This window comes from Dipodomys ordii, unplaced genomic scaffold, assembly GCF_000151885.1.
Source record: "Dipodomys ordii isolate 6190 unplaced genomic scaffold, Dord_2.0 Scaffold36, whole genome shotgun sequence".
NCBI classification, from domain to species: Eukaryota; Metazoa; Chordata; class Mammalia; order Rodentia; family Heteromyidae; genus Dipodomys; species Dipodomys ordii.
The window spans coordinates 14211718-14234581 of NW_012267252.1; the positions used below are offsets into that span (position 1 = coordinate 14211718).

General features: G+C 43.9%; 1 protein-coding gene across 2 annotated transcripts in view; it reads left to right on the plus strand.

The window, feature by feature from the left end:
• Casp7 (caspase 7, apoptosis-related cysteine peptidase) overlaps positions 1-16898 on the plus strand; it is a 30709-nt gene extending 13811 nt beyond the window's left edge. For both annotated transcript variants that reach the window (XM_013017871.1, XM_013017872.1), the window contains 5 exons: positions 10195-10331; positions 10752-10880; positions 14197-14372; positions 14724-14859; positions 16209-16898. In XM_013017871.1, the coding sequence (XP_012873325.1) occupies positions 10195-10331; positions 10752-10880; positions 14197-14372; positions 14724-14859; positions 16209-16438 (808 nt within the window). In that variant the 3' untranslated portion in view covers positions 16439-16898. The remainder of the gene's footprint in view (positions 1-10194; positions 10332-10751; positions 10881-14196; positions 14373-14723; positions 14860-16208) is intronic.
• The last annotated feature ends 5966 nt before the right edge of the window (positions 16899-22864 follow it).

Consider the following 22864-nt stretch of genomic DNA (forward strand, 5'->3'; position numbering starts at 1 on the left):
TCACCTGGAGACTACCAGATGGGTCTCCATGGCACCAAGTGCTGGGCCACTGGAGGTCCAGGCCCCAGAGAAGCTGCCCAGCAGCCTGGAAGACATTCTGTCCTATGACCATTTAGCTATGAAACCAGAGGCTCCTATGTGAGCTATGCCCAAGGTCAGAAGTCAAGAAAAGCAGCAAAAAGATTTCACACCATCCCAGTTGTCGCTGGCAGCATGGGGACTGTGTGTCTCTGCTGAGGGGGACTGTTGATCTTTGCTGTTCCCGTCGGGGGAGGGAAGGACAAAAGGCTCCGTCTCAAAATCTGAGGCAGTGGCTTGGATCACATGGGCTTTCTCTTTGGCATAGACTTTGCTTTGCAGCCCTTGTCTCCAGAAGAGTATCTAATAAATGCCACTAGATTATAATTCTCTCTCTGGGACTGCTACCTCCATCCGTGGGTCTTGTGTAAGAGATCTCTATTTTTGTAAGTACTAGTCAGATCTGCCGCTGCCTTCCTTTTGCACAAGGGAAAGTATGTGAGACTAGAGGCTTTGGAATTAGGGACAAGAATGAAGAGGCCAGAGCTTTACTCATTCCAAAGGATGTGCTCCACATTGATGGTGATACATCTACTAAAAGAGGCGAGGCTTGAACTCCTGAGAAAATACGAACATAAAGTTATTCATATCCAGGGTATTTTCAATATAGGACTCTTCACATTCAGTCTCCAGGACACTGGAGGCCTTCTCTCAGTTATGTTTAGGAAGAGGCATAAAGGTTGAAAGCCGTGTTGGAATTAGTGAAGAGATCACATAAAATGACAAATGGAGCCAGGCATTGGTGGCTCAAACCTAGCTACTCAGGAGGCTGAGATCTGAGGATAACAGTTCAAAGCCAACCTGGGCAGGGAAGTCCATGAGACTCTTATCCTCAATGAAGTATCCAAAAAAAAAAAAGCCAGAAATGGAAGTATGGCTCAAGTGGTAGAGTGCCAGTCTTGAGCAACAAAGCTAAAGGATAATGCCCAGAACACTAAGTTCAAGCCACAGTAGTGGTACACAAATAAGTAGCGGTGGAGGTGGAGTGAAATCTTACAACCCCATCTCAGATTCTGTCCCTGCCTCTCACTCACAAGGCAAGGGACAGTGAGACGCCTGCCTCAGTTTCCTCATCTGCATAATGGGGCTGTTAATTCTCATACTTTGGACTTAAGTGAGAATGAAGTAAAGGCACTGTCAACTTCCCCTAGTACCAAATGTACTCAGAAGAGGAAGAAATCATAGATTTATGATGTTAAACCTATGACAACCCCTTAAAAGGTAATCTTTCCCACATGAAAAGTCAGCCCAGAGAGGTAAAAAAACGCCTAACCCTAGATAGCCAGCAGGGCCGGATGAAGACACGGGCCTGTCTTGGGGTCCAGTGCTCACATCTTTATGTCAAGTGCCCTCCACAGCTGTTCACCTACATCAATCCATCAATAGAGCAGTTTTTTTTTCTTCTGCCCAAGTGGGTCTGCAGATCGAATTCTTCATCTGCATTGTCTTTTGTGTCTCACTTCAGTGGACGGGTAGAACACACACAGCTGCTGCATCTAAGCTGGCAGTGACCCTCCATGAAGAGGGACCACAGGGCCACCCAGCTCAGGAACTGGAGGCTGAAGCTTCTGCTAGGTAGAATACTCCCAAGTATTTCAGGTTCTGGAACTACTAGAAGGAAAATTAACTCTGTGTTGAAAAGAGAAGGTAAGGAAGGGGAGGTGAGCCAGGTTTTCATAGTGTCTTAGCCCCGTTTCTATTGCAATAACAGGATACGCAAGATTGGGTCTTGTTTTGGCTCATGGTACTGGAGGCTAAGAAGTCCAAAAGAACAACCTGGTCTTCTGGTGAGGTCTTTGGACTGCTTCAACTTATGTCAGGAGACAGAAGGGCAAGGGGATATATGAGGTGGGGTGCGGGGGTAGAAAGTATTACTGGAACAACCTACTCTGGAGAGAACTCTCAAGGAAATCCTGCCCCTGGAGAACCACACTAATGCATCCTTGAGGGTTCTGTCCCGTGCCATGGTCACCTCTTAGTGATTCCATCACCTCTCAGTACCATTACACTAGCAGATTTGTTTCCATATGAGTTTGAGCAGGGACAAGCTACATCCAAGCAAGAGCATACAGGCCTAAAAATGTAAACCACCACTGAACTGAATGCCGATGGCTCACGCCTGTCATCTTAGCTACTCAAGAGACAGAGGATCATGGTTCAAAGCAGCCTGGACAGAAACACTGATGACATTGTTATCTCCATTTAACTAGCAAAAATATGGAAGGTGTGGCTCAAGTGGTAGAGAACCAACCTTGAGCAGACAAAGCCCAGTGATGGTGGGGGCCCTGAGTTCAAGCCCTAGTGTTGGGGATGGAGGAGGAGGACACTAATAGAGAACAACTGAATCTAGTAATAGAGGAATACACTGAGCATACAATCTGTTGCTTCTCTAATGAACAGGCAATCTCAAGTAGGGAATTACAGCTTGGCATTACTTGTTTAAACCCCAGCTTGCCAGCCTTCTCTCTGGCAAGGGACTCTGCTGCAAGGGAGCGTCTGAGTGTGAGAAGGAGCAAAGGATGAAGTAGTCAGAGATGATGCTATCTGCCCCATCTTCTGCACCTGAGCTCAGCCACAATCCAGTCTCCCACTCACTCTTTCAGGCTATTTAAAGAGAACCTAGCTCCTTACTTCTCCTAAATGATTTTTAAGATTTAATCCTTTGTTAGCAAAATGTCCTTTTGCAAGCGGAGTTTCAGAGAAAAATGTGGAGAGCTAATTGTTTTTCTTGTTCACAGAGCTGAGGATGGCAAGTGACCGAGAGGACCGCCCAGGGCGGCAGGTGTGGTCACCTCACTTCAGCTCTGCGGTTTGCACTGGCTACGACCCTCCCTCAGGAAATGGTGAAAAGCATGGTTATTTGCTTGCTTACGTGTCGTGCTTGATGTGTGCACATTTTCCTTGTTGCCTTTGGAGGGTTAGGAAGGGAAGCATTAACAGCACTTGGATCATTCCCTGTATGCAAAACCACAGAGAATTGTTTATCCACTTCTTCTAAAAAGTAATCCTAGCTACTCAGGAGGCTGAGATCTGAGGATCATGGTTCAAAGCCAGCCCAGGCAGGAAAGTCCGTGAGACTCTTATCTCCAATAAACAACTAGAAAACCAGAAGTGGCGCTGTGGCTCAAGCGGTAGAGCACTCGCCTTGAGCTGAAGAGCACAGGGACAGCGCCCAAGCCCAGAGTTCAAGCCCCATGACAGACAAAAAAAGTAAGCACCCTTCTGGGGTGCTTTTCTATGCACTGCTAGTTTGAGTACCTATAGAAGGAACAAATCAGATTGGTATGGTGGCACATGCCTGTAATCCTAGAAGTTGCAGAGAGAAAGCTGATGGATTGTGAGTTCAAGGCCAGCCTGGTATATTTAATGAGTTCTGGGGTTAGCCTGAGATAAATAGCAAGATCTGGTCTCTGTAAAACAGAAGCAAAAATAAAACCTCAAAGCCAAAAACCACTCTAATGAACTGTTTAATTTCCTATCAACTTACCATCTGTTTTTGTTCATTTCGTTGCTATGGTCTTCTGTATTTGCCACCCACACGGGTACTATTACACAACCTTTTGAGGATGGACACTTGGGTAGGTTGGCCTTGTGTGCACACTTATTGTGTGAATGGTTTCTGCTGTTCCTACTCAGCCTCTTGGCTGAGCCATACACACGTCCTTTGCAGTGTTTCACTCTTGAAGATCTACTGCTGGTTATATGTGTTGTGGAAGTCTATCTTTCCTCCTTTTGGACCCCATCCCCCTAGAATGCTTTCCACAGGGAGCTGTGGGGGATAGGAGGGGGGGCTCGATGTAGATACTGGCTATTTCTGCCCGTCAGCAGAGAAGGGGAAGCCAGTGTGACCTTCCCAGCAGAGTTTGAATGGTCCTATGGAAAACTCCAGTGTGGAACTCACTGCTGATTCAGTCACGGGCCTCCAGGGCCTGCCAGCCCATGCCAGTCTCCCAACCTCTGCTGAGCTCCGAGCATGCTGAGTTTCTACTACTACAGAGAAGAGGGTAACTCCCTCCCTGTGGTCTCAGGGCGAAGCCTGCTCCTGCTACAGAGGGGGCTGCTTCCGGATGGAGACTCCAGGTATTTCTCTCTTCTCTCTTTCCCTTCCTGTCCTGCTCCAGGCCTGTGTATGTTATGTACAGTCTTGTGGGGATGCCCTCTGTTGAAACCATGAATGAATCACTCCAAAAATATTTAGACAAAGCAGCTACAAAAACCAGAGCTCTTGATGCAGATGAACGGCCTCAGGGAGCCGTGTACCCACTGGTGGTGTGTTTACTGCTTACTGAGGAATGTCTACAAACAGACAGAGTGGCTGGGATGCCAAGCCATGAGAGGGCTTTAGAAAAGAAATAGGAGTGGGTTTGCATGCTTCTCTTCTCTTCCAAATATAGAAAGGCGTAATTCACGTTTCCAGCAGCCCCAGGGATCTGTAAGAGGATAAAATTGGTATTTATCTACTCCAGTGATGGGGAAAATTATACCGGCACCCAGAGTAGATTGTAAAAAGCCCATTGTGTACTTCCTGAGGTTTGCCAAGTCCTCATCAAGTGGGCAGAATATTTTTATCCTGCAATGTTGTCTAGGGCAAGTGGCTGTAGATTCTTCATATAAATAACCCACAAAGCTGGGTTGTCCGTGTTGACTCCTGACTTGGTTGTAGTGAAAATGTCTGAGCTGGCCTCACCGTGTGAGATGGTAGATTGTAAGAAATGGCTGTCTACCTGTGAAGTTAGGAGGATGTGCTTCATGCTGTGTGTTGCTGGCAGAGTCTGAAAGCATCTGAGCAGTGAAGGTAATGGGATTTGCCTGAATTCCTAGAGGCAGTGGGGAGGGAGAGGAAGAGTGGGGTGAGGCATCAACGCCTTCTACCTGCCCTGAGAATTACCTTTCTTTCCATCCCATTTTAATGTACACGTACTCATGCTTTGTAAGTCACTTCACCAGCAGAGTGTAGTATGCTGCCATCTTGCTTGTCTGGCCCTAAGACAGTGATTTAGTGGCCAGATTTAAATATTTTTTCATCTTCAGCCAATTGTGGAACACTCAAGCTTTTAAGAGGATTTAGCACTTTGAATTCACTGGTCTGATTTAGCATGGACTTTGCTCTTTGTGACAGCCTCCAAAACAGGAATCCTGTGTTTCTTTCAAGCAAAATAATCTTGGAGAAAGTCTTGGGGGATGTTAAAAAAAAAGGCCAAGATAAATATTAGTTATCTGCAGAGAATTAACAAAGGGAGAGGAAATGAGAGGCAGGCCTGGCCTAGAGGGTAGCCTAGAGAGTGTGATAATGGCTGTTAACTCCCTTTTGTAAAACCCAGGACTTAAAATAATCACATACCTGACTGGTCTGAATTAAAAAAAAATACTTTCTCCACTGTTTGTGCTGTTTGATTTCTTTGTTTTAGTGCTTGTATTGGGGCTTGAACTCAGCCTTTCACTCTCATTTGGCTTTTTCACTCAAAGCTGGCACTCTACCACTTGAGCCACACCTCCACGTCTGGCTTTTTGCTGGTTAATTGGAGATGATGTCTTATGGATATTTCTGCCTGAACTAGCTTTGAGTCACAATCCTCAGATCACAGCCTTCTGAGTAGCTAGGCTTACAGGCCTGAGCCACTGGCACTCAGCTGCCTGTACCATTTGAAAGACTCTGGACCCGAGAGACGCTTAGTGTGCATTTCTTTTCCCCTGCCCCATGGGGTCTTTGTCCTATGTTCCCGCATCTTCTACAGAAAGGTTGGTCATATGGACCTGGGGTGGGGACAGCCACCTTTACAAAATCTTGTCTCTGGGGATGATGTTAGCTGATGAAGTTTCTAAGCTGGATCTTTGAAAGCTTCTTAAGTCCCTTCTTAGCCCCTACCGTCCCACCTGGCTTCTGGGGGACCCCTTGGGATCTTGTCAGAGCTTTGGAATGCTGCCATTTTGCTGCAGTGAGCTAATTAATTAGCTTTCCCCCTCCCCTGGGCCCCTTTCTACATCCAATAGCAGCTCATTACCTAGAGTTCCGCTGGGCTCCAACAGCTGATTTTTAGTGAGACTTCTTTTCAGTGGCTGGAAACCGGGTATAAAGCCTATACCCTCCTAAATCCTTTCAGCAGGAAGGGGACTCCAGGCAATGTGTCACAGAGGAGGGGGCTTCAGCGGTGACATCAGCCACAATGACACACCCTAGGATTCTGTTGGAGGTGGTATTAAAAGTAACTGGTGTAACTGGGTTTGCTATCAGGGTTGGGCCCTCTGTGCAGGGTTTAGGGTTATGAATTAGACCCATGACCACCCTGTACCTGCGGTGATACCCGGGGAAGCACTGGTGTGCTGTGATTTCTGAAATACAGCATGTCTGACCTGCCGGTCCAGGGGCCGAGAGGCTGAGACGTGTGGAGGGGTGCCAATCCAGTGCCACCACCTGGTACTCTGCCCTGTCACCAGGAAAATGGTACCCTCACTTGCTCTTCCCTCATTGCCTCCACAGAGAGGCAAGGAGAAAGGGCATTAATGTAAGACCAGAAGTCAGTTTCCTTCTCACTTTGTGACTCTGAAGCCTGAGGCTGTAACTCTAATACTTGCAACAGGGTAAAAGTATGATCCTGGGCAGCTACTCCTTCACCTCCTTTGAAGCCTGAAGCTCCCTGGCAACTCTCAGGTCTGCAGAGTGTGTGTCCAGTTAGACTGGGGGTTACTTGGGGTGTATGCCTATTGTATTTCCTCAGCTGAAGTGCTCGTTATTCATTCACGAAGTATGCCTGAGTGAGCTTCTGAGCTGAGAAGCAGCAGGGAACTAATCCAAATCCTGCCTTCACAGTTTCCCATTAGCCAGGTATAGTGATGCAGCCCTGTAGTCCCAGCTACAGGGAGGCTGAGGCAAGAGGATTTCTTGAATCTAGCAGTCAAGGTCAGCTTGGGCAAGATAGCAAGACCTCATGTAAAAGAAGGTAATTAGTTACTATTAATTTAAACATAATTTATCTTCTAACGAGAGATGGACATGCCTGTAATTTAGGTCAGGTGATACAACGTAATTTACATGCTAAAGGGACAACAGGACAGAGTAGGTGGCAGACTCAGTTTCTGGATTCTCACTCAAAACAGAATAGCTCTATGTAGTAAGTTTTGGTCCTCCTCCCCTCCTTGCTTTTCTAGTCATTTTGCCTTTCATTTGTCCCTTCAGTTATATGCCTGCTGGAGGCTGATCCTTTGCTAGCCCAAACCAGCTCCTCTGGGCTTCTGGGCAAGGTAAATGCACTGGAATTGAATTGGTGATCCCTTGCTAATACATACCCGTGGTCTGGGAAGGCTTAGGTTTAACACAAAGCCACTTCAGTTAGAAGGAACCATTAATATTGACTGACACAAATCCCCCAAAGAGGAAGCAGATATCAAGTTCACTTTGAAAGAAGAAAGGTCAGTTAGGGGCAAGCTTAGGGCAAAGCAATTGCCCTTACCGCCCTTTGGAGATGTTTACCAGATGAAAGAATCATATTTCACATACAGTGTCAGGTCTTTTCATAACTGCAGACAGTGCCCTCTTTCAAGTGTGTGTAGCATTATTCCCTAGTTGTGTTTCTTTTTAAAACCAAATTAACAAAGCATAATTCACATTAAAAACAATGAATTCATTTTCCAAGTTCTAATGGAAGCAGTGTGGTTTGAATTGTCATGTGATTTAGCTCCAAGCTTGTTCTTATATAAGACCCTTGATACTCTTCTTTTCTTCTGCACATCTCTGAGGAGGCGGTAATCACTGTACTTTCAAAAGTCCGTGGCTTGTGTCTCACTTCGGCAGCAATATACTAAAGTTTGGAGTGATACAGAGAAGATTAGCATGACCCCTGTGCAGAGATGACATGCAAAATCATGACGTATTCCATATTTAATTTACAGTTTTTTTTAAAGTCATTATTTTGTGGGATGCTGGTGGCTCACACCTGGAATCCTTGCTACCCAGAAGCCTCAGATCTGAGGATCACGATCAAAGCCAGCATGAGCAAGAAAGTCTCATACTCTTAGCTCTAGTTAACCAGCAAAAAGCCAGGGGGCCCAAGTGGCAGAGAACCAACCTTGAGTGAAAAAAATCTAAGGGACCGTGTCCAAGCTATGATTTCAAAGCCCCCCAGTACTGGCACAAAACCAACCAACCAACCCCATAGCTTGTTTGTTACTTGGTCTTTATTGCAGAACATAAAAGTTGATTTTTATCTTTTCAGAGGCTGTAGAGCATATATATATTTTTTACAATATTTTTTTTTGATGGGTCATGGGGCTTGAACTCTGGGCCTGGGCGCTGTCCCTGTGCTCTTCAGCTCAAGGCGAGTGCCCTACCGCTTGAGCCACAGCGCCACCTCTGGTTTTCTAGTAGTTTATTGGAGATAAGAGTCTCACAGACTTTCCTGCTGGACTGGCTTTGAACCATGATCCTCAGATCTTAGCCTCCTGAGTAGCTAGGATTACAGGCGTGAGCCACCAGCGCCCGGCTTTTTTTTTTTTTTTTTTTTTTTTTACGATTTTTAAGCAGGTTTCCTTAGGAATTTTTCCTGCATGCCTTTGATCATATTCACCCTTTCCCCTCTGCTGGACCCCATAATCACCTTTGTTTAGCGTCAGTAGGACTTGACAGGTAGCAATGTCTGTGAGGCATGTCCATACAGAAACACATACGTCATCCCAAAATGGGAGGCACTCCACGAGAAGGGTACCCCGGTGCCATCCTACCCCTACATCACTGTGACAGCCACAGTCCCCATGGCATGCCCCTGCATATATCTATCATATACCTGTCATCCTAGCTATAGCAAGAAGCAAAAAAAATAGAAGGATCCAGGCTAGCCTCCACAAAAAAAGTAAGACTCTATCTCAAAATTAACCAGAGCAAAAGGGGCTGGAAGTGTGAATCAAGAGGAATGCCTGGCTAACAATCATGAAGCCCTGAGTTCAAAACCCAGTACAGTCAGTCAATCAATCAGTCAATGGAGGTCATATTGAAATAGGAATTTGACAAGATGGAAAAGACATATAGTGCTGGTCTGTAATCAAGACAACAACAGTGGGAAGAGGAAAGAGAAATATCACTTCCTTTCAGAGATTCTGAGACACTTCTATGGATTAAAATCAAGGAAGACCCAGGGCATGGTTCAAGGACACTTACCTGGTGAGCTTACCCTGAGTTCAACTCCCAGTACTACCTCCCACCCCCACCCCCCAAAAAAAGAATTTGATTTGGGGGCCAGCTACTCCCGAGGCAAAGATGGTAGGAATGTAGTCCAAGACTGGGCAGACCCAACTTAAAAAATAAAGTAAGAAAAAGGGCTGGGGGCATGACTCAATTGAAGAGTGCCTGTCTAACAAGCACAAGATCCTAAGTTCAAATCCTAATACTACCTTCCTCCTCTTCCCCCCCACAAAAAAGAGCCCACATTTATCAAGTACCTGCTGAGTTTCGATTTTCCCTTGGCCATTTTCAGCTTTGTATTTGTTGAGCTGGAGGTCTTGTGAACTTTGTTCCTGGGCTGGTCTTAAAGCCCAGTTTTCCCATTCTCCAGCCCCTGAAATAGCTGGTATTAGGTATTAGTATTTTGAACTCTGTGTGTATCTTTTTGTGTATTGGTCTCTAACTGTGTTATTTTTGTGAAATTCATATTGCTTCATATTGTCATGGTTTATTCATTGTTGTGAGATTTCAGTACATGAATATGCAAGAGTTTAGCCATTCTCCCATAAATGTTGTCTGGGTCACTTCCTGTTTGAAGCTGTTGTGGCTCTGCTTTTTGGCACGTGCTTGCATTACCCACACCAGGTAATGCTCTGTCGCAGGTGTGTGTGAGCTCAGTTTTGGTGGATTCTGCCCATCTTGCACAGTGCATGTCACAGTAGATCTACTCTTGCCCTGGGTGGCAGTCCCAGTGCTGATCACTCCAGGATGGTAATTCGAACTTACATTTCACTGACATCCAGCAAACTTTACCAGGGAACTCATTCCATGGACACATGGCAGATAAACAGAACCATCTGTCCACTCAGGTGTTTTCTTCACAGATATGGCTTTTCCTAGGCACAGGAGACCCACTCCTGCCCAGCTTTTGAACACAGCCCCTGACTGGCTTTCTCTTTCCCCAGTAAGAAGAAGAAAAGTGGCTCTTCACGATCATTCAGGCCCCCCCGGGACCGAGTACCTACATTCCAATATGATATGAACTTCGAGAAGGTGGGGAAATGTATCATAATAAACAATAAGAACTTCGACAAAGTGACAGGTATGTGGTGGGGGCCTTGGGCCAACCCCTCCTATCCATGTGTAGTACTCACTGGAGAAATGCTATGTCCATGTCCTGTGGCAGACAAGGCCTCTGGGGTGATAGTCCTGTGTCCAGGGAAAGGCATGGAAAGAAGCTAGGAACCTTCCATCTAAGGCCCCAGCATGCATATTAGCTGATAAGGGACTTTGGCCATGGGGCTTAGAATCAAGGGTTCTTAGTGACCATGAGGAGGCTCACCTTCTGTGGACAGGCTGAGTCCCCTCCCATGAGTTTGCTTCTCATTTCATTGGTGCCCTCGAAGGTGACATACACTCAGAGCATTTACATTGAAGGGGCTCTCTGGGTTAGACTCGGTGCCTGGCCTGGTGAGAACCTGCAGGCAGTGCTGCTAATCCAAGACCTCCTTGATTTCCACAGGTATGGGTGTCCGAAATGGAACAGACAAAGACGCTGAGGCCCTTTTCAAGTGCTTCCAAAGCCTGGGGTTTGAAGTGGTGGTCTATAATGACTGCTCTTGCTCCAAGATGCAAGAACTGCTTAAGCAAGGTGAGCACCTGTGCCTCTTGCTCCGCCTTTCCCATGCATAGAGGGGAGCAGGGGAGGGCTCAGGAGGCCTTGGCAAGACAAGGGGACTTCAGCGTGGGGAGCCTTCTTCCTCTGGCTGCTCCGACTCCGTCCCAGGAGAGGCAGGTCTCTCCGAATGGTTTAATTTCATTTCCAGCAAGAGAGAGAGGTTCCAGAACTGGTCACTTTAAAAAAATCTAGCTAAAGGAGAAGCTATAGATCTACATCTCCAAATCAAGAATCAAATTTAAGCATAAACTCTGACAGCATAAGCTCTGTTTCCTATTTGGCATATTCAAGATTTTATTTTATTTAGGGCTGGGAAGGTGGCTCAGTGGTAGAGTGCTTGCCTTGCATGCATGAGGTCCTGGGTTCGATTCCTCAGCACCACATAAGCAAAAAGAAAAAAAAAGCCGGAAGTGGCACTGTGGCTCAAGTGGTAGAGCGCTAGCCTTGAGCTGAAGAGCTGAGGGACAGCGCCCAGGCCAAGAGTTCAAGCCCCATGACCAGACCCAAAAAATAAAAAAGATTTTATTTCATTGAATTTTTAATGTAGTTGGTACAATTCTGGCTGACGTTATGTTTGCATGCCCACTTTTTAAATATTTGTTTATTATTTTAAGCAATTGTATAAAAGTACTTTAAGGCATCTTGATCCATGTCACCCCTCCTCTGTTCTCCCCCAACTCTCCAAACCCTACCCATCCCCTTAAGTTACCAGAATGCCCCCCTTTCACCAATGTTTAGTGAGTATTATGTCTACATTTGTTCCCCACCCCCACTTCTAGGATGCATGCCCACTTTTTAAATGTGCAGGAAGAGCTTTAGATAAGGAATGATTGAAGAGCAAATTAGGAGCAGAACCAGACCTCAAGCTCTGGTGCTCCCTCTTAGACCTACTTACCACACCATCTAGTAGTGTCACTTGGGCTGCTGTGACATTTGGGGCAAACATTTGCAAGTAAAATCTGATCAGTTCATTCTAAAGGGGACCCCAGGCAGTAGATGGTTTACTGTAGGTTTGTTTTTTGTTTGTTTGTTTTTAGATACAACATGAAAAAACCCTGACCCTTCCCCCTCTCTCAGAATTAGACATCTTTTGCTAATTCCTTTGAACATGAATCTTACATGCTGATGTGTTATATCCTACTAGGTCACTCGATAGAGCAGACTAGATAGAAACTGGTGCTTTCAGAGGTGGGTCAAATTCTGGTCCTCACCTGTAGGTGACCCATACAAAGCTACCTATCTTATCGTCCCGATCACTTTGTTCTGTTGAAATGATTCCAGTGTGCCTCTCCCCCCACCCTGCTCCCATTTCTCAGAGTTTGGGGAGGAATAGCCGTGAGAAAATCCGTGCACATGCTTAGGGAGGTATATTGGCCTCTGCACGCATAAGGGAGTGTACCAGTTGTCTGTGGTTTGTATTCTTGTGGATGGCGAATTATTCTACCCAAAGCTTGTTATCAACAGGGAAATCTTGATTCTTGTCTGTGGAATCAGCAAAGCATTATTCTACGCATGCCCAAAGCTTGTTATCAATAGGGAATTCTTGATTATTGTCCTATGGAATCAGCAAAGCAGTTATTTCTGTTGACTGTGTGTGTAATGGATTCCTGTGAGGAAAATCTCTCCCTTTCCCAACTAGGAATTCAGCTAAGAATTCCAACTTTCCTCACCATCGTTTTTTTGTCCTTCAAAACTAACAAATCAGTGTGAGCTCCAAGCACAGGTGTCTTATTGATGAGAAGAGTGGAGACCATGCCTGTGGTGGGAGCCATGGGAACAGGGCTTGAAGGATGATGGGGTTATGGCTCAAGCTTGAGCTGCCTGGGCAAATTTATGATACTACCCCAAAGCTATACTTTTTATCAGTGATATCAAAGTAAGACCTACCTCAAAGGACTCTTGTAGGGACTGAAGAATATAATCCATGTAAAGTGCCTGCCCTGAGTGCTAGGACTTAAATTCAGGGCCTTCTAAATTATATTCTTGTCCCTTCAATGGTCATCAACAAGAAAACCCCATATCTGTTAGCGAGTTAGTTACCTAGCTAGTTGGTTAGTTTGTATCCCTTCGATAAGTTGGAGCTAGGTCACCTGCTCCTGAGGTCTCAGATACCTCTTCTTAGTACTCTACATTGATAGCCAGTCCAACATTTTTGTTCTTGGTGGTCATGGGTCTGAACCAACATTTTTGTTGTCTTTTAAAAAGAAATTCTACAAGAGCTAGGCTTTGAACTCAGGGCCTTGCTCTTGCTAGGCAGGCACTACTTGCCTGAGTCATTCGTCCAGCCCATTTTGCTTTTTTTTTTTTTTAAATTAGGATCGCTCACTTTACCTGGACTGTGATCCTCGTGTTTAAGATTTCCTCATAGCTAGATGACAAGCGCACACCACTACACCTAGCTTTTATTGGTTAAGATAAGGCAGGGGGTTATCTCATGAACTTTCTTCTCTGGGCTGGCCTTGAATTGCCTTCCTCCCAAGTTTCCAAGCTTCCTGAGTATGAATTGCAGGTATGATCCACTGAGCCTGACTTTAGTTTTGTTGTTGTTTTTTTATTCTACTAAATGATACATGATGTAAAAATTATGATTCTGATATTTTAACTGTATAGTTCAGTGTCATTAAGCACATTCAAATTATTGTGCATCTCCAGAATGCTTTCCTTCTCCCGCCACTGAAATATTACACCTGTTAAACACCTACCTTCTTTCTCTTTCCTCCTGTCTCCTCTTTCCCAGCCACTAGCAATCACCATTCTGCTTTCTCTCTGTGAACTTGACCTCTCTTGGTTATGTTACCAACATAGACTCCTATAATAGTTGTCCTATGGCAGCTGCTTTATTCCTCTTGGTATAATGTTTTTCTCAACAAATACTTGCATTGCACTGAGTATGTGACCTATTTTACAAATGCTTCTTATTCAGGATTATCACCTCTGCTTTACAAACAAACCATTATCAACTAGCCAAACGCTGAGTTCTGCCCTTCTGCTACCCAGTAAGCTGTCGTCCACAAGTTGCTTGAACACCTGGGCCTTTGGTATTGATGAGGCCACTGTAGCTTGGGTGCTGACTGAGAAAGAGCTTCAGAATTCTCTCTAACCTTTCTTCAGAGGAGTGGTCCAATCCAAGCCCCTCGCCTTTGGCAGGAGCCTTTTCTCCACCCCAGCCCCTCCTTGGGCCCTCCCTGGTCCCTCTTGAGTGGTCATGGACATCTCGCTGAAGTGCCACAGCTTCCATGCTGTAGGACATGAGTTTTAACTTTTCAGTATTTACGTTGCTTGCTTGCAGCTTCTGAGGAGGACCACAGCAATTCAGCCTGCTTTGCCTGCATCTTATTGAGCCATGGAGAAGAAAATTTAATTTATGGAAAAGATGGTGTGACACCAATAAAGGACTTAACAGCCCATTTTAGGGGAGATCGGTGCAAAACCCTTTTAGAGAAACCCAAACTCTTCTTCATTCAGGTAATCACTTTTCAAAGCCAGTAGGAATGAGCATAGGACAGGAACACAGAAAGATGGGGCTTTGCATTATCTTTGCGACTGTATATGCCATGCCATGGGAGATGCAGATTTGCTGTGGGTTTTTGTTTGTTTTGCCTGGAAAAGGTTGGCTGTGTGGATGCATCGGATCACAAGTTAGGAAGCTCTTGCAATGTTTTGCTTTGCTCACAGTGCAGTCATTTACCCCCCATCAGATGATCACTGAGGTGCTGGCATTTACTAGGCACAGTTCCTGACCCTGGGACACAGCAGTGAACAGCACATGCTTCTCTGCTCCCAGCCCCATGAAGTGATCTCTGCTTTGGCATTTAGGCTTGCCGAGGAACAGAGCTCGATGATGGGATCCAGGCTGACTCAGGACCTATCAATGACACGGATGCGGATGCTAATCCCCGCTATAAGATCCCAGTTGAAGCTGACTTCCTCTTCGCCTACTCCACGGTTCCAGGTATCCAACTTACTGTCTGCTACCTTACCAGTCTGTTCCATGATCTAAGTGCATGTTTTGAGAACCATATGAGTTCCTGTTGCTGAAGTTATGATTTATGGTTTATTACCCCTAACCCAAGTATGAAGCTTCTTGAGACCCAACATCATAGTCAAGTTTCAGTTTTGGAACATTTCAGATTGCCTTTTGGTTTTGTTTTGGTTTTGATCCCAGTATTGGGCTTGGTGCTCTAACACTTGAGCCAGGGCTCCATTTCACCTTTTTGGTAGTTAATCAGAGATAAGAGTGTCACAGACTTTCCTTCCCAGTCAGGCTTTGAACTGTGATCATGATTTCAGTTTCATGAGTACTAGGTATGGGCCACAAGTGCCCAACTCTACATTTTCTGATTCAGGAAAATCTATGCAAATATTCCAAAATGTGAAACTCTTTTGCTCCCAAGCCTTTAGAACAAGGGATACTTTTTCTACACAGTGGCTTTTAAATCATGTAAATGTATCACACGTACTGACGTTCTGGAGGTCAGAATGCCAGACTGAACTGATTGGACGATATCCTTTCTGGAAGTTCTGGAGGAAATCTGTTCCTGTTCATCCTTTTCTAGCATGTCAGAATGCCCCACATTCCTTGGCTTGTGACCCTTTCCTTCGTTTAAAACCAGAAACTTCACATCTCACCAACCTGTCCTATCCTCTCTATCCTCCCCTCTCTTCTCCCTTCCCATCTCCTCCCCAACCCCCCCTTATCTCTCTCTTCACAGCTGCTAAAGATGCTCATAAGTAGTCTGGGCCCACTCTAGTAGTCTGGGATCATCGGGTGTCAATTCCATACCCCTCATGCCATCTGTAGAGTTCTTTGCCACATAAGCAAACAGCCACGGGTTCTAGAGTTAGGCATGCTATTTATCTTTGAGGGCCATTATTCTACATACCACAAGGATGCATTTACTTTTTTAAAATCTCATTTGTTATTACCTTTAGTAGTAATTAAGGAAGAAATGGTAGCTCACACCTGATTGGCTTAGTCAAGAGGCTGAGATCCGAGGAGAAGCAAGGCCTAGGCAGGAGAGTCCATGAGACTCTGTCTCCAGTTAACAGCAAAAAGCTGGAAGCAAAAAACTGTGGCTCAAGTGGTAAATCACCATCCTTGAACAAGGGATGATTCTGAGGTTCTGAGTTCAAGCCCCAGTACTGGCACCAAAATAAAAGGAGACGAAACATTTCTGGAGTGCTTGATAGTTGAGAGAGAGAGAGAGAAAGCGCGCGTGAAGTAGTATGTGTGTGTACACATTCTCATTGGTGAGCCATATGTCCTCAATTAGTTGACGAAATCTTTCTCTCCTGTCAAAGGCTATTACTCATGGAGGAGCCCGGGAAGAGGTTCATGGTTTGTGCAGGCCCTTTGTTCCGTCCTGGATGAGCATGGCAAAGACCTGGAGATCATGCAGATCCTCACCAGGGTGAACAACAGGGTGGCCAGGCACTTTGAGTCCCGGTCTGATGACCCCCGCTTTGATGAGAAGAAGCAGATTCCTTGTGTGGTCACCATGCTCACCAAAGAACTCTACTTCTGCCAGTGACCCGCCTTCTATCCAAGGAGCTACAGATCGGTTGTTGACAAGTCAGATTATTATTAATGTTTATTATTTTGATGTGTTTGAAAGATTCAGAAATGTTACGAGATTTTACTTTCAGGAAATTTTATTGATTCAGCAGGGAAGAAACTCTAGGGATTTCCAGAACCCTTGGAGTTTTCAGACTTTCTTTGTTTTCACTCTGTTGCTCATTTGTTGACTTTGTAATTTGCTCTTAAGATTAATTTCCTGTTGGTATTTCTTTCTCCTTGTCATCACACCTAGTTGGCATGCTGTAAAGATGACTCTAGGGGAAGACTGTGGGCTGTGTCTCCTGTCACTGGTGGGGAAATCTGTGGAGAGTTAGGGTCCTATCCCTGGCAAAGAAAATCTCAGTTTGTTTGGGTATTTTTAAGAAAAAAAAATCACAGAACAGCTAAAGGGATATTCATTGGCCTATATTGTGGAAAGTAATATATGTCCTGCAAGATCTATTCCAGAAAAATGGAAAGCATTCTAGGTGTTTCAATAGAAAGCATTTAATACAGGACATTTACTTACACAGATGATAAGACCAGCTGAATAGTAGAAGGCTGTTTACTACAGCTGGGACTCAGAATAGTGAGAGAAAGTGTGGTTTTCTGAGTCTATAAACTGTGGGAGACAGCTTCCTGGGCACTAGGACCACCAAATGATTTGGGGAAATGAAGCTATGGCAAGGACAAAGCCACTGCCTGAGACGGAAACAAGGCCAGAGCTAAGTCAAACATTTAAAAATTTCCTGGCCTTTCCAGTCCTTTCCACCAGCACCTTCCCATTCTAACCATACCTGAAAATCAGCGGGTGTGGCCTCAGGGAATTGTGATTTCCTGTGATATGCAGTAAAGCAAGGGAAGTGAGACAGGAACAAGAAACAAATATGAGCCTCACCCATCATGTGACTATCAGAGATCTTATTTCCTGGTGTTCAACAGTTCATCTTTTCAAAGCTTTATTCCCCTGGGTTGTCAGATGCTCTACATATGTGCAAATAACCTACTCCCGTTTTATGTGGAAAATAATTTGTTTGAACTTTCAGATATACTGGAAACTGTTGAGATTATTTCAAAGCTTATTTCAAGTAAAATTTTTGTTACCTCTAATTTTTCTAAGTGAAGAAGTTTTTAGCAAAGATTTGGGGACTTCCACTTTCAAAGCGGTGTTATCCTTTGAATTCTTCAGACATTTCTGTTTTCTCTCTCCCTAATAACTGGTTAACAAATGTTTGTATTTATTGATTAAAATGTGATTGCTCAATTCCTAACTGGCTCGGATTGTATTCCCATTAACATCATTTATTGTGTTGTGGAGCTGACTGTACTGACTTGTCTTCAACACAAACTATAAAACATCATCTTACTTTAAGATGAAGACAAGAACATAGGCAGTAATCAGGTAGGAAGCTGAAATTGGCCACATAAAGGGTTAGTCAACTTGTAGAGCTGTTTGGGATGAACTACCATGTATTAATTTGGCAAAAAAAAATCAGATTGCGTAGATGTGTCTTTTTGTGCTGATATTGGTACTTGAGCTCAGAACCTAGATTACTACCCTGTTATCTTTTACTCAAGGCTGCAACACTGCCACTTGTGCCACAAGCCCACTTCCACCTTTTGTGGTAGTTAATTGAAGATAAGAGTCTCACTGGCTTTTCTGCCTTGGACTTCCTTGGAACCATGGTCCTCAGATCTCACGTCTCCTGAGTAGCTAGAATTATAGGCACAAGCTATAGGCACCCAGCAAAAGAGTCTTCTTTCAAACAAGGAAATTAGTTTAGGACCAGTTTGGTTGGATTTTTTTTTACTTTAGGTTTCCTGCTATCTAAAATGCAGAAAGTATTCAAAATTTTAGGGGCAAATCATGCATCAAGAGACAACAAGCATCTACCCTATTCTTCCCAGAATTCACTGGCTGTTTTTTGGAAGGTAGGCTGTCCTGTAAAGTCCTTAGCACAGACGTGTCTAAAGACAGTGCAGTTTGAAGTACAAACTACAGCATTCTTATTTGCTTCCTAAGTTTCATTAAAGAGAAGGAAGTGGCGATCCCAAGCATTAGAGTCACTTTTCATTCTGAGCAGTGATGGGTTTCAAGCAGTGCAAATCAGTGGGGCATCTGAGATCCAAAAGCCTCCCAAGTGTTCCAAAAGCTGACATTTTGTGATCTTTGGATTAGAGATGCTAAATCAGGAATGTCAGTTCAAATACACTAAAGTATGAAGAAACCTGATGCCTGAAACATGTCTGGTTCTAAGTGTTTTAGAGAAAAGCTACTCAACTTGCACCAGAAACCTGGCCAAGAAAGCCTTCTTATGCTTTGTCACTAAGGAATTCAGTTCCCAAGCTGCATTTATCATTCACACCTTCATGCTCATCTTTGCCTATTCTGGAAGTCAGAACTCAGTAGCTTCCCAGTTCTTGTTGCTACTAAACAGCCATGGTCCTTCTTTGCAAAGGGATATGATGGAACACTGCCTTTGTTACACAAGGAAGACAAATGGTCTGTGGTGAACATGGGCATAAAATGAGCTCAAATCTGAATCTCTGTTTATTTATCTTCAAGGTACCACTGTTTAAACTGTTAGCTATTAATATATTCACAGGCTGTGTCCTCTGTTTTTTTATTCATAAACTACCAGAATCCTGTTATGTTTATGTGTGGCTCAAAATAGGTCTTAAGTGCTGGGACTTGTCTACAGATAATTTGAAACTTCAAGGAAATGAAGCCTTCCCGTGAGAGAGAAAATGGTGCCCACTGAAGCATCATAGACATTGGCTGACTGCACCTTTCCTTTGTCCAGCCCTGTGATGTGTATCACCTGAAAATAGGTCATTGCCTGCTACACTGCCTTTCGATGTCCTTTAGAGTTTTAGGCCCTACGCTCATCTCCAGGGCTTCCATATGACAGGTCTGGCCACTTGCCTCAATTCAACAAATGGAGATGAATAAATAGTGACGGGTTCAGAAAGGAGGTTGGTTTATTATGTGGAAGAGGCAGCCCATCTTCAAGGTATATAGACAGGAGCTTTAGGTTTAAATAGAGAAGAGTTTAATATGGTAATTGTTATTGATAATTTTACATAATTATCAGTCCAGGTCTAAGAATGGCCTAATTGATTATTAAAAAGGGATTTTGGAGAAATTGTTACAGTTGTCACCACTTGAGGGGCACAATCTGGTTGTGATAAGTTAGTCATTGTTGCCTAGTGGGTGGTCTGTCCAGTTCCATCTATCCATCAATGGAAAGATGGTATCTGTCGATCAGCTCCCCCCTTCCTGGATTCCAAGCTAGCTGCAGAGAGAATGACTCAGAACAAAGACAGGTACAAAATAAACACAGATTCCAAGCTTTTCTCTTGTGTTTAGCTAAATCATGAACACAAGAATGAAGTCAGTGTTCTCAGCAAAAGACTTTCTAAGTATCTGTCACACTGGAAGCCCACCCTTCTATCCAGCCTTTCATCTTTCAGGACCTTTGCAGAAAGCATCTGACTAGCTGAGAAGTCATTTGCCTGTAGGAGCAATTCATCTGTGTTACTGCAGTCCCTGGGTGTCCTTGTGATAATCGGTTCCAGGATGCCAGATCTTGAATGCTCAAGGCCCTTATAAAAGGGCACCATGTTTATATATAGCCATATATAACTCTGGTATAATTTTAACCATTTTTAGCTTATTTAAACTGTCTTTACCTGCTGTAAATGTTAAATAAATATTTTGTGCACTGTATTGTTAGGTAATAAGAAAAATCTGTATATTTTCAGAAATGATGCCATTTTTTTATTGTGAGAATACCATACAGAGGAGTTACAATTACATGGGTAAGATAACGAGTGCATTTCTTATCAAGCATTGTTGCCTCCTCTTTGTTTCCCCTTCCCATCCCTTCTCATACTCCCCCCACCTCCCCCCACCCAATCCTCCCCCCACCAAAGTTGTAAAGTTCATTTTTCGATGTAACGACTTGTACATCTCATTGTTGCAAAGAAATGATGCCATTTTTATCCCCAAATCGTTCTGATCCTCGTTGGGGTTGGATCTACAAGTACGTCTATTTAAAAGGAGGGCTGACTGGAAATTGGCCAGAAGGGGGCGACAAATAGCAAGGTCCCAGGTATCTCCAGGGAGACTTCCCAGGACATCTCAGACCTGCTCAGCAAGAGTGTTCATTTTAACTGTTTCTTCAGCTAGAACCTCTATTTCTGAGGGCAGAGACCATGTATTTTATGCTTTCTTGTTTCCCTCAGCACTGAACTCAGAGCTGATATCTTAGTGTATGTATGTAGATTTTCGAGTCTGCACAGATGTGTTTCTAAGCATTTCTTAATCCAGAGCAAAAGCCTCCTTTAAAAAATGAATGATACAGTCAGGCACCAGTGGCTCAGCCTGATAATCCTAGCTATTGAGAAGGCTGAAATCTGAGAATATTGGTTCAAAGACAACCCAGACAGAAAAGGCAAAGTTTTGGTGGTTTGTTTTTTTTTTTTTTGAGTGAGAAAAAAAGAAAACTATGGGATAGTAGTCAGGCCTAGATTTCAAGCTCCACTACCAGCACACACACACACACACACACACACACACACTCTAGAGGCATAGCAATGTGAAACCCTGACTTCAAAACCCCAATACTGCAGCCTAATAAAAATGCATGGTACTTGCTCTGTGTTAGTCCATTTGCTTTCGTTGCACCTAAGTACCATGGCCTAGGCACTTTATAAGAATAGAGGTTGATTTAACTCACAGTCAGACTCTGGGAAGCTTGAGTATGCTGTAGGTACCTGTTCAGCATCAGGTGAGGGCCTCATTCTGTATCTAGGGTCAGCATACCAGCTCTGGCCTGTCTTCCTCTTTTCATAAACCCACCGATCTTCATGGGGCATGAGTGCCTTGAACCCTAATTTATCTTCCAACAATCTCTCTAAATACCTCTAACATATGAATTTGGGGATTACATTTCCAACACATAATATACTGGTGGGGGGGGGACACTGAATCTGTATTTATATCATCCCTTAGGGCACATGATACATACATTTAATTTTCTGTGTTTTCTACCATATAATACAATACAATAGGATTGTTGCTGTGTTCTCAAAGTGTCTGTCAAAGGAGCTGCTATGTGCTTGTCTCCACTGGTCTTCAGAGCCCACCATGAGGACTACTGTCTTCCTTGTCAGAAAGTTTTCAGGTCAAAGGTCACTTTCTTGAGAAACCACAGAGCTTTGTTCTGAATTAGATGACAAATATTTTTTTTCCTGGATTTATAAATCATGCAAACAAACAATAAAGGACATAATTGGAAAGTCCCAGCCACCACCACAATGCTGTGGTGGACAAGGAAACTCCATTCTTCTACAGATTCACACATGACCACTCTCAAAAAATACATGACTGACATTGGAAAACACAACTGCCTAGTGTGATAAGCTGGTTTTGGCAAGAGTTTGGGCTTATATGACACTAAAAATGTTTATAGCCCTCCAGTTTTCTAACAAATTTGTTTGAAGCATTTTTTTAAGTCAAACTGTGTCAAGGGATTTAAATTTGGAAGGGTCCTGGCTGAGAATACACAAGCCGAGTACTTCCACTGTCACGGTCTGACCCAAACAAATGCCATGGTATTCTTGAAGGATTTGGGAAAGAGAAGGTAGGGTCAATGGCAAGAAGGTTTTGGTTCACATTGGTAGGTCCAACTTTGGTTAGTAAGGCATATCACACTTTTTGGCAGAGTTGCTTTTAACCATTAGTGTTGAAAACAGGCTTTGACAGTGTAGTGCCTAGATCCTCATATTGCTACTTGGCTATGATTGTTTTGGCTCTTTTGAGACAATGTCTCACTATATGACTTAGTCCGGGCTGTAAGCCTAGTCAGTGCTTCAGTTTCTCACCTTCATAAGAAGAAAGTAATGTGAAGATTGAGATCATGGGTATGGGAGTTTTAGTGCAATGTTTTCAAAGCAATCAATTAAAATAGATATGAAAGATGATGCAGATGGTAGTGATGGTAATGGTGGTATCTGGTGGTAATGGTAATAGTGATGGGGATAATGGTGACGTTGACATGATAGTGATGACAATGGTAAACTGATGGTAATAGTCATGATAATGACAGTCATGATGACAGTAATGATGATAGTGATGATGGCAATAGTGGTGATGATGAGAGAGGGTATTGATAATGATGGTGATGAAGATGGGGATAATGAGTGAAGGTGAGTGATGGTGATAGTAAGGATGATGATAGTAATGATTGGCTACTTTCTCTCCACCCCAAGATCTTTCCCTTAAGCATGTTTGCCTGTCTATGCTTTCAAATTGAAGTCTCCCAGAAATGCAAGGCTTCCACCAAAGACTGATGTACAGTGAATGAGTCCTGTTAATTGTCATTTGTCATAGACC